Source organism: Canis aureus, chromosome 11, assembly GCF_053574225.1.
Source record: "Canis aureus isolate CA01 chromosome 11, VMU_Caureus_v.1.0, whole genome shotgun sequence".
Taxonomy (NCBI): domain Eukaryota; kingdom Metazoa; phylum Chordata; class Mammalia; order Carnivora; family Canidae; genus Canis; species Canis aureus.
Window position 1 is genome coordinate 49585880 of NC_135621.1, and position 16276 is coordinate 49602155.

Below are 16276 nucleotides of genomic sequence, written 5' to 3' on the forward strand. Positions count from 1 at the left end.
TTCAGTCCAGGGCATGGTCCTGGAGACTCCGGATCGAGTCCCACGTCAGACTCCCTGCATGGAGCTGCTTCTCCCTCTGCCTGTGTCTCTGCCTCTCTGTCTCTATGAATAAATAAATAAAATCTAAAAAAAAAAAAAAAATCCACAAAAGCAGATCTACACCAAGATATACTGTAATTAAAATGACAAAATATAGTGATAAGGAAAAAATATTAAAAACAGCAAGACAAAAGAAGACAGTTGCATACAAAGGAAATCCCATAAGGTTATTGTGGGTTTTTCAGAAGAAATTTTCCAAGTCAGGAAGGAGTGACATGATGTATTTAAAGTGTGAACTGTGTGTGTGTGTGTGTGGGTGGCTCAGGTTAAGCATCAGGGTCCTGGGATGGAGTCCTGCATCCGGCACCCTGCTCCATGGGGAGCCTGCTCCTCCCTCTCCCTCTGCGCACACATGCATGTGCTGTCGCTCTCAAATAAATAACATCTTAAAAAAAAAAGTGCTGAATGGGAAAAACTTGCAGCCAAGAATACTCTATCTAGCAAAGCTACCATTTAGAATAGGAGGAGAGAGAAAGAGTTTTCTAGGCAAACAAACAAAAAAAACAAAACAAGGAGTTCATGACCACTAAACCAGCTCTGCAAGAAATCTTGAGGAGGAGTCTTTGAGTGGAAAAGAAAGATCAAAAAAGAGTATGACAGTAGGAAACACAAAAACAGTAAAAATGAATATTCCTGTAAAAAAATCAGTCAAGGAACTCAAAAGGATGTAAAATATGACACCATATACCTAAAACTTGGGGGAGGAGTAAAGAAACTTAAACAACTATCAACTAAATATAAACTTCTGCTATATGCAGAAGAGTGTTGTATTAAAACGTATCAAAAACCACTTATAAATATGCAAGGAATAAAGAGAAATCCAAATATATCAGTAAGAAAGAGAAAGAGAAGAAAGGATCAGAGAAAAACTGCATAAACCACCACAAGTAATAAAATGGCGATAAGTACATACCTATCAATAATTACTTTGAATGTAGATGGACTAAATGCTCTAATCAAAACATACAGGGTGACAGAATAGATAAAAAACAAGACCCATCTACATGCTGTCACAGGAAGCTCATTTTAGACCTAAAAACAGTTACAGATTGAAAGTGAGAGGATGCAGAAACATTTCATGCAAATAGATGTCAAAATAAACCTGGAGTAGCAATACTTACACAGGAAAAAATAGATTTTGAAACAAAAACTGTAACAAGAGACGAAGAACACTATATAATAATAAGGGGGAAACAACAAAAAGATGTAATAATTATAAATATTTATGCACCCAACATCGGAGCACCCAAATACATAAAACAGTTAATAAGAAACATAAAGGAACTAATTGGTAATATAATAATAATAACAGGAAACTTTCACATCCCACTTACATCAATGGACAGATCATCTAAAGAGAAAAATCAACAAGGAAACCATGGTTTTGAATGACACCCTGGACTAGATGAATTTAACAGATATACTCAGGACATTCCATCCTAAAATAAAATACACAATATTTTCAAATGCACATGGACCAAAACAGATGACATATTAGGCCACAAAACAACCCTCAACAAATTTAAAGAGATGTAAGTCACATCATGCATTCTTTTCTGACCTCAATGTTATGGAACTAGAAGTAAACCACAAGAAAAAGTCTGGGAAGATCACAATTACATGGAGGTTAAATAACATGCTCCTAAACAATTAATGGGTCACCCAGAAAACAAATAAAAAATTATGTAGAAACAAATGAAAACACAATGTTGAGTTCAAAACCTTTGGGATGCAGCAAAAGCAGTTCTAAGGGAACGTTATAGCAATACAGGCTTACCTCAAGCAATAAAAAAATCTCAACCCAATTTTACACCTAAAGGAGCTAGAAAAAGAACAAACAAAATCTAAAACCAGCAGAAGGTTAGGCACCTGGGTGGCAGAGTCGATTGAGCATCCAACTCTTGGTTTTGGGTTGGATAGTGATCTCATCAGGGTGGTGAGATCAAGCCCTCTTTCAGGCTCTGCGCTCAGTGAGGAGTCTGCTTGAGACCCTCTCTCACCCCCTCTCTCCTAAATAAAGCTTAAAAAAATAAAAACAAGCCCAGCAGAAAGAAGGAAATACTAAAAGATTAGAAGAGAAATGTGATATAAAAACTAAAAAATAAAACCCCAAAACCTCCTCAAAACACCCTCAATAGATCAGTGAAATGAGGTGCTGGCTCTGTGGAAAAAAAATAAATAGAAATCAATACAGGTGATAAACTTCTAGCCAGACTTACCAAGAAAAAGAGAAAGGACCCAAAATAAATAAAATTACAAATGAGAGAGAAGAAATAGCAACAAACACCACAGAAATACAAAAAAAATCATAAGAAAATATTACGAAAAATTATATGCCAATAATTGTCCAATAAATTGGACAACCTAGAAGAAATGGGCAAATTCCCACAAATATATAACCTACCAAAACAAGAAAAATAAAAAATTTGAAAAGACTGGTAACCAGCAATGAAATGGAATCTGTAATCAAAAACAAAAACAAAAACAAAAAATCCCCACAACCCCCCGCTCCCCCCCCCCCCACAAAATCCAAGACCAAATGGCTTCACAGGTGAATTCTACTGAACATTTAAGCAAGAATTAATACCTATTCTTTTCAAACTATTCCAAAAACTTGGAAACGAAGGAAAACTTTCAAATTCATTCTATGAGGCCAGGACTACCTTGATACCAAAACTAAAGACCCCAACAAAAAAAAAGGAACTACAGGTCAGTATCTCTGAAGAACATAGATGCAAAAACCTTCAACACAATACTAGCAAACTGAATCCAACAATACATTAAAAACATCATTTACCACAACCAAGTGGGATTGGGTTGCAAGGGTGGTTCAATATTTACATATCAATCAATGTGATAACAGTACATTAGAAAGAGAAAGGAGGAGAATCATATGATCATTTCAGTAGATGCAGAAAAAGCATTTGACAAAGTACAACATCCACTCACGATAAAAATACCATCAACAGAGTAGGTTTAGAGGGAACACAATAAAAGCCATTTATGAAAAACCCACAGTTAAAGTCATCTTAAATGGGGAAAACAGAGCCTTTCCCCTAAGGTCAGAAAGAAGTATGCTCTCATTTTATTCAACAGAGTTCTGCAAGTTCTAGCTCAGCAATCAGACAACGAAAAGAAAGAAAAGGCATCCAAATTGGTAAGAAGGAAAATTTTCACTATTTGTAGATGATATGATACTAGGAAATCTGAAAGATACCACCAAAAACCTGCTAGAACTGATAAATGAATTCAGTAAAGTTGCAGGATACAAAAATCAATGTATAGCTACCTGTTGTATTTCTATACACAATAATGAACAGAATAGAAATTAACAATCCCATTTATAATTATACCAAAAATAATAGGAATAAACCTAACCAAAGGGGTAAAAGATCTGTACTCTGAAAGCTATAAAACACCAATGAAAGGAACTGGAGAGGACACAAACAAATGGAAAGACCTTTCATGCTCATGGGTTGAAAGAAAAAACATTGCTGAAATGTTTGTACTACCCAAAGTAATTTACACATTTAGTGCAATCCCTATCAAAATACCAACAGTATTTTTTACAGAACCAGAACAAGCAATCCTAAAGTTTATGTGCAACCACAAATGACCCCAAAGAGCCAAAGCAATCTTGAAAAAGAAAACCAAAGCTGGAGGCATCACAATTTCGGACTTCAAGGTATATCACAAAGCCATAGTGACCAAAACAGTATGGAACTGGCACAAAAACAGACGTATGAATCAACAGAATGTAATAGAAAATCCAGAAATAAACCCCCAACTCTATGGTCAATTAATCTTTGAGAAAAAGATAAAGAATATCCAATGGGAATAAAGATAATTTCGTAAACTCCCACAAATGGTGCTGGGAAAACTGGACAGCCAGTTTACATACAAAAGAATGAAATTGGACCACTTTCTTACACCACACACACACAAAAACTCAAAATGAATTAAAGACCTAATTGTGAGACCTGAAACCATAAAAATTCCAGAAGAGAGTACAGGCAATATCAGCCATACAACCTGATTCTAGATATGTCCCCTGAGGCAAGGGAAACAAAAGCAAAAATAAACAAATTGGGACTACATCAAAATAAGCTTCTGCACAGCAAAGGAAACTAAGCTAAAAGGCGACCTACAGGATGGAAGAAGAGATCTGTAAATGACATATCCCATAAAGGGCTAATATCTAAAATATTTAACTTAAAGAACTCAACCCCCCCAAAATAAATAATCCAATTAAAAATGGGCAGAAAATATGAGCAGGCATTTCTTAAAGAAGATATGGCCAGCAGACATATGAAAAGATGTTCATTTTCACTCCTCAGTAAAATACAAATCAAAACTACAATGAGATACCACCTCACACCTGTCAGAATGGCTAAAATAAACAGAAGAAACAACTGGTTTGGGCAACATGTGGAGAAAAAGGCACCCTACCTCTTTGCACTGTTGATAGGAATGCAAATTGGTACAGACACAGTGGAAGACAATATGGAGGTTCCTCAAAAAGTTAAAAACAGAAGTACTCTACTATCCAGCAATCACACTACTGGATTTTACCCAAAGAATAGAAAAATATGTATTCAAGGAAAATGGAAGCCTTTCCCCTTTCCTTCAGCACCTAGTACCTGACCTACATGTGAATGCTACTTTACCATGGCGCAATAAGGTTGGTATATTCACCAATTTTAACAAGTTCACTTGTATAGGCAGATTTTCTTGGCTGGCAGCCACAGGCAATACCACCAAGTTAGCCTAGAAGGCAGATGTGCCACTATCACACCTCTGCTGCAGCAGGGAGCACTGCCACCTCTCCCTTAAAACCTTGGCAGGTAAGAAAATTGGCAAAAGAAGATGGTGCAGACATAAAGGCAGAAATATAGTGGGCACAGCTACTATCCCTACTGGGGTTATAGGATGGGAGCAGCAAGCAGAATCTGGTTAGCTGTCAAGCTGGCCTGAGCTATCAGCATACCTAAAATTGTAGAGATGTATGATATACAGAGATAAGGAAAAGAGAAAAATAGGACACTTCTAAAGTTCATGCTGTAAGACAGTATTTTAAGTAAAACTTTATTAAAAGCAAGGTCCTCTAAATAATTCTAAAATAAACCTCCTAAACATGAAAAAACCTTGTCTGCTACATGTCATTTAAATTACACTTCTTTTCAGGAAAAAGTACACTGCTATTATTCAAAATTTGATGTTCTGTTAAGCTAAGCTATATGGATTTTGATTAATAGTAATCTTTTGTAAATGAAGCATACCTTCAGAGACCGAACTGAATCATCAGCCAGACCAATCACATTAACATAAAGCAGATTGCTGTGCTTCAGGAACAGAACACAGTGATCCTTAAACATATCCAGGTCTACTACTTTCGTATTTCTCTTCATTGTGAAAAATAAATCCCAGTTCATAATAGCAGGGGTATCAGCTGCTGTTCTCATGAGCTGTGTGAAACAAAGTCAGAAGAGATCTAGGTAGCAAAATGTGATGACTACAGCATCCAGAAAACTAGTCCGTATTAATCTGCACTGTTTTACGAAGAGCCAAAGAACTGAACTCCGCCCCAGAGCTGCAGTGTGTCTGTTATCACGTGAATGCTCATGTGATGAGGCAGCAGGGCCTAGTGCTCACCTTACAGCAAACCGATGTGTCTGAATGAAGGCATTTGACAAACAGCTCACTGGGGATGCATTCAAGAGCCTAGCTGGGATCAGAACTGCCTAGCTGAGATCAATCCAAATTGCTAAATTATAAAAATTATGAGTTTATAAAAGTTTGTTCTTTCGAATCATTAAGTTTGGCTTTGATAACTGGTAAAGATCAGTACATTCCATTTACTAACCTTTTTAGGCATAATTATATAGAAGCATTATATCTAAGGGAAGAGAAATCGGACTGGTTATGGGTAGGAAGGTAGCATCAATTTCTACGCTTTACCAAAAACCTTTATTTTTTAACCAAATGCCAAAACAGTTAATTATTAGAGCAAGAAATGTTGATGGAAGTATGACACTTTTCAAAGCTCAAATAAGTACACGGAGAATCCCGGATTACCTTGAATTCTGTAGGCTCGCCAACATTAGTGAGAATGTATAATTCATCATCTCTATGTTCAACGTAGTAAAGGACTCCATGTATTCGTTTCTGGATAAGTACTGGTGGATCCCAAGGGCTTAGGCCATCTATTAGCCACACTTCAGAAGTAGTCTTATTCATAATATTTATGGTAAGGAAACGACTGTCTTTTGTAAGATAAAGGAAAACAAAGTAGCTGCACACGCATACAGAGAAAGAGAAGAAAATCCAGTAAGTTTCAAAGGCATGCTACCTTAAAGACAACATCTCACTGCTTGTTGTACATATGTTGATTTATAATGCAGACAAAAATTAAAAACTCCTTGTTTTTAGTGAATATTGCTTATACATTAAAAAAACTGGCTATTATTTTTCTCAATTCCTTCACAAAGGTATTCAAAACCATTTTTTCTCTAACATTTTATTATGAACATTTTTCAAACCTATAGAAAAGTTGAAAATGTCAGGTAAATACCTATATACCCACCAAGATTCAATTATTACCAATATTTTGCTATATTTCCTTTATCACATTATCTGTGTATCCATCAATCCAACTTTTTCTGACTGCATCTTACGGTCAACTGTAGACATCATCTAACTCTCACTTAATCACAATAATTACAGGGCTTTTGCTGGGAAGAGGAAATAAACTTCTTAGAGGAGTAGGGAAGAAGAGAGACAGAGTTTACTTTGTTCCTCCTCTGCGTGCATGTTGGCTTTTTTCTCCCTCCCAGTTTTTATAACAGAGTAGAAATAACAAAAACAGAAATAGGAAGAAAAACCCTTGCAATCTCAACACATTAAAAAAATTAATATAACGATTTTAATTTTTTTCTATTTTTCCTTCCCAAGTTTATTTGCATTTCATGCATGCCTGCTCCACTTTATTTTTATTTTTTAAATTAAATTTTATTTTTTTTGCCTGCTCCAACTTTTAAATTAATTTTTTATTAATATTCAAGTACAGATGATACATAATTGCCTATTAGCTCAGGCATACAATATAGTGATTAGACAACTATATACATTACTCAATGTTCATCACAATATATGTGGGGTTACCATTTGTTACCATACAACATTATTACAATATTATTGAGTATATTCCCTATGCTGTACTTTTTATCTCCATGACTTATTTTATTCATGCATATCTTTAAACTGATATAAGTAGAATATAGATGCAGTTTCATATTCTGCATTTGTGACTTCACATAATATCAGCACCCCCCTACCTTAGTCTTCATGCTCATTTTTTTAATGGCTACCTACTATTCTATCATGCTGCATTATCAGAATTTTAAAACTTTGTATTTTAATGTTTATAATATTATTATAAATTCATTATAATAGAGAACATAACAGAGAACTTCACGAAGACAGTTCCTTCTCCCTGGCCTTTACAGTTATTTCCCTGAGATAAATTCTTAATAATGGAAATGCTAATTTAATTAAACAATATTTTTAATGACCTTTATTTTTTAAAGATTTTATTTATTTATTCATGAGAGACACAAGAGAGGCACAGACAGGCAGAGGGAGAAGCAGGCTCCATTCCATACAGGGAGCCTGAAGTGGGACTTGATCCCTGGTCTCCAGGACCACAAACCGCTGAGCCACCCGGGCTGCCCTTTTTAATGACTCTTGACACATAAATCAAATGATATCCCAAGAACATTATATTAATTCACACTGACATATTGACTGGATGTCTTTAAATGCTATATTTATATATTATTATTTTTTAAAGATTTTATTTATTCATGAGAGACACAGAGAGAGGGAGAGAGGTAGAGACACAGGCAGAGGGAGAAGAGAAGCAGGCTCCACGCAAGGAGCCCGATGTGGGACTCGATCCCAGGTCTCCAGGATCACACCCTGGGCTGAAGGCGGCACTAAACTGCTGAGCCACCTGGGGTGCCCTCTATTTTTATTATTAATCCATACTGAAAATACTGAAAAATACAGAGAAGAATGATAATCCTGGATCTTACAACACAGAGATAAGCATGGCTAATTTTTTAAAAAGATTTTATTTATTTATGTTCTTAAAATATTTTATTTATTTATTCATGAGAGACACAGAAAGAGGCAGAGACATAGGCAGAGAGAGAAGCAGGCTCCATGCAGGGAGCCTGATGTGGGACTGACTTGATCCCAGAACTCCAGGATTACACCCTGAGCTGAAGGCAGACACTCAACCACTGAGCCACCCAGGCATCCCAATTTTATTTATATTTTTGACACAGAGAGGTAGAGGTAGCACAAGTAAGGGGAGCCACAGGTAGAAGGAGAGGGAAAAGCAGGCTCTCTGCAGAGCAAGGAGACCGATGTGGGATTCGATCCCATCATGACCTGAGCTGAAGACAGATGCTTAACCGAGTAAGCCACCCAGGCACCCCAAGCATGGCTAATATTCCTTCTGTATTGGTCGTTAACATGTTTGTCAATTGTATTTCTTCTGGGATGTGTCCTTGTCCATTTTAAACTTGGGATGTAGTTTAAATTATTAGTCTATAAACATCACTTCATAAATTAAGGATATTAACTTGCCCTTTTGCTGAAAATACTTCCCCATTTTGCCATCTGGATTTTGTTTATAATGGCTTCTGACGTAAAAGTTTAATATTTTAGGTAACCAAGAATACTGTCACACCTTTTGTAATTTCTTTTTTTTTTTTTTTTAAGATTTTTACTTATTTATGAGAGACACACACAGAGAGGCAGAGACACAGGCAGAGGGAGAAGCAGGCTCCCTGCAGGGAGTCTGATGCGGGACTCGATCCCAGGTCCTGGGACCACGACCTGAGTCAAAGGCAGCCGCTCAACCCCTGAGCCACCCAGGTGCCCTTTGTAATTTCTTCTATTGATTTTATGCTTTGGAAATATTTTATCCAAGTTAAGTGAGGTACTTATAATGTCATCTAGGTTTTGGATAGTTTTATCAATTGATTCTTTACATCTTTTAGGAATGTATGCTGATACACAAAGTTATGAAAAATTTAAGCAGGGGTGGGAAGGGACAGAGAATCTTAAGCAGGCTCCATGCCCATCATGGAACTTGACATGGGGCTTGATCTAACAACCCTGATATCATGACCTGAGCCAAATTGAAGAGTGGGATGCTCAACTGACTGAGCCACCCAAGTATCCTGATGAAAATTATTTTTGTCCACATATTATTTCCTGTACCATTAAAAAATAATACCCATTCAGGGGCACCTGGGTGGCTCAGTCAGTTAAGTGTCCAACTCTTCATTTCTTTCTTTCTTTTTTAAAAATATTTTATTTATTTATTCATGAGAGACAGAGAGAGAGGCAGGGACATGGGCAGAGGGAGAAGCAGGGTCCCTCTGGGGAGTCTGATGTAGGACATGATCCCAGGACCCCAGGATCATGACCTGAGCCAAAGGCAGCTGCTTAACCACTGAGCCACCCAGGTGTCCTTGATTCTTCATTTCTCCTGAGGTCATGACCTCAGGTTCCTAGGATAGAGCCCTGTGTTGGGCTTTGCAGTCAGCAGGGAGTCTGCTTTTTTCCCTTTTCCCCACTCGTGCATCAAGTGCATTCTCTCTCTCAAATATATAAATCTTTAATAATACCCATTCATTTTTCATTAGTCTTGATGTCTCTTTATCCTGTAAGTTGTTTTTATTATTTATTTATTAAAAAGATTTTATTTATTTATTCATGAGAGACACAGAGAGAGAAAGAGGCAGAGACACAGGCAGAGGGAGAAGCAGGCTCCATGCAGGGAGCCCAATGCAGGACTTGATCCCAGGACCTCAGGATCACGCCCTGAGCTGAAGGCAGATGCTCAACTGCTGAGCCACTCAGGCGTCCCTTTCATATAAGTTTTTATACATATAAATTTTAGAGTTATCTATTCCGGTTTCTATTATATGTCTGTCAATTTGTATTAACTATTGTAGGTTCACGTGTTTTAATACATGATTGTAGGACAAGTCTCTTACTCTTGGCTTGATCTTTATTTTCAACACTATCTTTGCTATTTTCAATACTTTTTATCTATTTATTTTTGTTTGATGATGACACAGGTAATCAAAAGATAAATTACTTGGTCAATTACTTGGCAGATATGTGGTCATATGAGTGTCAAAATACAACTGGCTTTACAGGTAAAATTTCCTTAGAAAGAGAAGACAAGTCATGGTAATCACAAAGCAAAAACCTACAGAAAACATACAAAAGATAAAAAGAAGGGAATCAAACCATAGCATTACAGAAAATTGTAAATTCACAAAGGAAGATAGCAAAAGTGGAAGAAAGGAGTATGGGAACTACCAAATAGTTAGAAAACACTAATAAGATGGCATTAGTAACTTCTTACCTATCAATGATTACTCTAAATGTTAATGGATTAAGTTCTCCAATCAAATGGCACAGACTGGTTGAATGGACAGATAAAAAGACCCAACTATATAATGCCTATACGAGATTCACTTCGGCATCAAGGACACATACAGGCTCAAGATGAGAGCATGTAAAAAGGAATTTTATGCAAGTAGAAACCAAAAGAGAGCAGGAGTAGCCATATTAATATCAGATTAAAAAAAATACACTTTAACTCAAAAGCTGTTAACAGAAGATAAAGAAGGCCATTATATTAAAAAAAAAAGAAGGTCATCATATAATTATAAAAAGGTCAGTTCATCAAGAAGATATAACAGTTGCAAATATGCTAATCATTATCTTAACTTTCAGGGAGTGGTAATCATTGATCACAGATTCTCCATAAGCAAATAATGAAAAAGTTTGAAATATCATAATAACTACCATAAAGTGACAGAGACATGAAGTGAGCAAGTGCTGTTGAAAAAATGGTGCCAATAGGCTTGCTCCACACAGGATTGCAACAAAAAGCACTTGTGAAGTGCAGTAAACAAGGTATGCCTATATGCACTCAATATCAGAGCGCCTAAATGGATTAAGCAAATACCAACAGATCTGAAGGGAAAAATAGACAATACAATAATAGCAGGGGACTATAATACCCCATTTCAACAATGCAGAGATCACCCAGGCAGAAAATCAGTATGAAAATGTTGGACTTGGATTTGAACTATGTACACTTAAGACAAAGTGGATGTAACAGACATATACAGACCATTCCATTCAACAGCAGCTGAATACATTCTTCTTAAGTTATACATTAATAGAATAAAAGGAATAGTCTCCATGACAGATCATATGTTAGGTCACAAAACAATTATTATCAAATTAAAGAAGACTGAACTCATACCAAGTATCTTTTCTAACCGCAGTAGTAATTCATAAGAGAAAATCTGGAAAATTCACAAATACATGGAAATTAAGTAATACACCATTGATTAAGCAATGAGTCAAAGAAATAAAAATGGAAGTAAAAAACAATTTTGGACAAATGAAGATAGCAATATAACATACCAAAACTTAGGGATACAGCAAAAGTACTTCTAAGAGGGAAGTTTATAGTGATAAATGCCTACATTAAGAAATATCTTGGGGTGCCTGGGTGATACAGTGTTAAGTCTCTGACTACTCTTGGTTTTCATCTCAGGTTGTAATCTCAAGATTGGGAACTCAAGGCCCACACTGGGCTCTGTGCTCAGCATGGAGTCTGCTTAAGTTTCACTCTCTCTGCCTCTTCCCACCACTCTTTCTCTCAAATAAATAAACCTTCTTTTTTTTAAGGCTTACTTTTTTAAAAAAAAGATTTTATCCATTTATTTGGGGGAGTTGCAGGGGTGGAGTGCATGAGCGGGGGGAGGGGCAGAAGAAGAGGGAGGAGCAGGCTTCTTATGGAGCAGGGAGACTGATTCAAGGCCCGATCCCAGTACCCTGGGATCATGACCTGAGCCTAAGGCAGACATTTAACCGACTGAGCCACCCAGGTGCCCCTCAAATAAATAGATCTTAAAAAGATTCAAATAGGGGCATCTGGCTGGCTTAGTTGGTAGAGTATGCAACTCTTGATCTCAGGGTAGTAAGTTCAAGCCTACCTTGGGTGTGGAGCCTACTTAAAAAAAAAAAAAAGGAAAAAAAAAAAAGGGAAATATCTCAGATAAACGATCTAACATTATGCCCCCCAAAATTAGAAAAACAAAAAATAAGTCCAATGTTAGCAGAAGAAAGGAACAAAGATCAGAGCAGAAGTAAATTAAGGAGACCAGAAAAACAAGAGAAAAGATGAACAAAACTATGAGCCACTTTTTGAAAAGATAAAACCGACAAACTTTTAGCTACCCAAGGAAAAAAGAAGACTCAAAATCAGAAAGGAAGAGGACACATTACAGCTAATAGCATGGAATCAAAAGGAGCATAAGATTATCATGGATAATTACATGCCAACAAATTAAATAACTTAGAAAAAATGATAAATTCCTAGAAACAACCTATCAAGATTAAATCATGAAGAAATAGAAATTTTGAACAGCCCAATAAAGAGTAAGGAGAGGGATGCCTAGGTGGCTCAGTGGTTGGGCATCTGCCCTTGGCTCAGGTCATGATCCCTGGGTCCTGGAATCAAGTCCCACATTGGGCTCCACACAGGGAGCCTGCTTCTCTCTCTGCCTATGTCTTGGTGTCTCTCTCTGTGTCTCTCATGAATAAATAAAATATTTAAAAGAATAAGGAGAATGAATTAGTAATCAAAAATTTCTCAGCAAAGAAAAACCTGGGACTATGGGACTAGATGGACTCACTGGTGAAATCTACTAAACATTTTTTTTAAAAGATTTTATTTATTCATTCATGGGGGGCGGTGGGGGGGGGAGCAGAGACACAGCAGGCTCCACACAGGGAGCCCAATGTGGGACTTGATCCTGGGACTCCAGGATCACGCCCTGGGCTAAAGGCAGGCACTAAATTGCTGAGCCACCGAGGGATCCCTCTACTAAACTTTTAAAGAATTAGCATCAATCCTTTTTAAACTATTCCAAAAAAATTAAAGAGAAGGAAACACTTTCAACTCATTTTACCAGGCCAGTATTACCCATTACAAAAGCCAAATAAAGACACTATAAGAAAACTATCCAATATCCCTGGTGAATATAGATAAAAAATACTCAACAAAATGCAAGCAAACTAATTCAACAGCGCACTGAAAAGATTATTCATCATGCTCAAAATTAATCCCTGAGATACAAAAATAGTTCAAACATATGCAAATCAGGGATCCCTGGGTGGCACAGCGGTTTGGCGCCTGTCTTTGGCCCAGGGCACAATCCTGGAGACCCGGGATCAAATCCCACATCGGGCTCCCAGTGCATGGAGCCTGCTTCTCCCTCTGCCTATGTCTCTGCCTTTCTCTCTCTTTCTCTCTATGACTATCATAAATAAATAAATAAATTAAAAAAAAAACATATGCAAATCAATGAATGTGATACAGTAATAGAATAAAAGATAAAAATCACATGATGATCTCAATAAATACAGAAAAAGCATGTGACAAAATTCAAAATCCATTCACAACTGGATATGGAACAAATGTTACTCAACATTACAAAGGCCATATATTACAAAGGTCCATATATATGGACAAGTCCATAGTTAACAACATATTCAATGGTGAAAAGCTGAACAGTTTTTTCTTCCTCTTGAGATCAGTAACTACACACAATCACTCTCACTATTTCTAATCAACACAGTACTAGAAGTGTTAGCCAGGACAATCAAGCAAGAAAAAGAAATAAAAAGCATCCAAATTAGAAAGGATTTGCAGGTGGTATGATTTTGTATATAGAAAACCTCAAAGGTTTCACTGTAAAACTAATAAATGAATTCAGTAGTTGCAGATGTGAAATCAACATCTAGAATCAGTTGTGTTTTGATATACTAACAGTAAAATGTCTGAAAAAGAAACAAAACAACCGCATTTAAAATAGCATCATAAAACAAACATTTAGGAATAAATATAATCACAGAGGGAAATGATCTGTACATTGAAAACTTAAGATTTTGATGAAAGAAAATAAAGACACAAATAAATGGAAAGATAGGCCATACTCATGATTTAGAAGAATGAGTATCATTAAAATGTCCACACTTTCCAAAGCCATCTATACTCTGAATTCAATCCCTAATTTCCAATGGCATTTTTTACAGAAGTAGAAAAAATAATCCCCAAATTTGTAGAGAACCACAAAAGATCTCAAATAGCCAAAGCAATTGTGAGAAAGTAGTAAAAGGCATCATACTTTCTGATCCCAAACTCTATTACAAAGCTATACTAATCAGAATAGCATTGTACTGACATAAAAATAGATACTTGGTGTGGGGGTGGGGAGTTCCTGGGTGGCACTCAGTCAATTGAACATCTGACTTTTGGTTCCAGCTCAGGTCATGATCTCAGGGTCATGAGACTGAGCTCCATGCTTGGTGGGGATTCTGCTTGAGACTTTCTCTCTCTTTTTCTCTGCCCCCCCTCACTGCTTATGTGCACAGTCTCTAATAAATAAATAAATCTTAAAAAATAGACACTTGGATCACTGGAATAGAACTGAGAACACAGAAACAAACTCTTGAATATATGGTCAATACATATGTATATTCGTTTACATAGAATGTATATACCAATATAAATATATTTATATGTAATATATAAATATATATAATATACAAATATTTGTGTAAATGCTTATACACATAAATATATATATTTACATGTATATATTTATTTGATAAGGGAGCCAAGAATACTCAGAAGGAAATGGAAAATCTCTTCAAGAAACTATTGGGAAAACTGGATAATCCTAAGCTATTGAAATTACCATCCTAATAAAATTGGACCCTATCATACACGACTCACAAAAATTAACTTGAAATAGATTTAACCATAAGACCTGACATTGTGAAACTCCTAGAAGAAAATATAGGGAAAAAGCTCCTTGACATCAATGTCTTGGCAATGTTTTTTTTAATGATACCATAAGTACAAACAGATAGATAAGTAAGTGGGACCACATTCAACTAAGAAGCTTCTACATAGCAAAAGAAAACAACAAATTGAAAAGGCAACCTGTGGAATGAGATAAAGTATTTGCAAACCATATATCTGATAAAGGGTTAACATTCAAAATATATAAGAAACCCCTATACCTCAAAAAAAAAAATCTTATTTAAAAATGGGCAGAAGACTTGAAGAGACATTTTCCCAAAGACATACAAATGGCCAACAGATACATGAAAAGATGTTCTACATCACTTATCATGAGGGAAATGCAAATCAAAATCACAATATCACTTCTAACATGTTAGAATTATCAAAAAAGACACATAGTAAGTGGTAACTGATGTTAGTGAGTATGTGGAGAAAAGGAAACCCTTGTGTACTGCTGGTGAGAATGTAAACTGATACAGCTATTAGGGCAAAAAAAAAAAAAAGGGGGGTTCTCCAAAAAAAATTTAAAAAGGAGAGGCACCTGGATGGTTTAGTGAGTTAGGCATCTGACTCTTGGTTTCAGTTTAGGTCATGATCCCAGAGTCATGGGATCAAGCCCCGTGTTGGATTCTGTGCTCACCAGGGAATCTGTTTGAGATTTTCTCCCTCTCCCATTTTCTCTCTGCCCCTCATCCGGCTTGCAAGTGCACTCTCTCTCAAATAAAATCTTAAATCAAAAAAGGATTCATATGATTGAATCCATATGATTCAATCATCCCACTTCTGGGTACTATCTAAAGGAAATGGAGTCTGGATCACAATGAGGTATCTGTCCTTCCAAGTTCACTAGTATTAACAACAATAGCCAAGGTGTGGAAACCACCGAAGTGTCCACTGATGGATGAATAAGGAATACACACACACACACAAACACACACACACTGTGGAGTATTATTCAGCCATAACAAAGGGAAATCCTGCCATTTGCCACAACATGGATTGACCTTGAGGGCATTATGCTAATAGGTCAAACAGAAAAAGACAAATACTGCATAATGTCACTTATACGTGGAATCTACAAAAGCGAAACTCACAGAAAGATAGTAGAATGGTGGCCAGGGGCTGAGAGCTGGGCGAAATGGGGGAAGATAACCAATAAAGGGTTCGTTTGTTCATTCATTCATTCATTTGGGGGGG

At 36.5% G+C, this 16276-nt stretch overlaps 1 protein-coding gene across 8 annotated transcripts in view; it reads right to left on the reverse strand.

The window, feature by feature from the left end:
* PREPL (prolyl endopeptidase like) overlaps positions 1-16276 on the reverse strand; it is a 70215-nt gene that overhangs the window by 28913 nt on the left and 25026 nt on the right. For all 8 annotated transcript variants that reach the window (XR_013389431.1, XR_013389432.1, XR_013389430.1 and 5 more), the window contains 2 exons: positions 6175-6391; positions 5379-5564 (listed from right to left, as the gene is read on the reverse strand). Coding sequence is in view for 5 of the 8 variants with exons in the window: in XM_077915243.1 (XP_077771369.1) it covers positions 5379-5564; positions 6175-6391 (403 nt within the window). In the remaining 3 variants the exon portion in view is untranslated. The remainder of the gene's footprint in view (positions 1-5378; positions 5565-6174; positions 6392-16276) is intronic.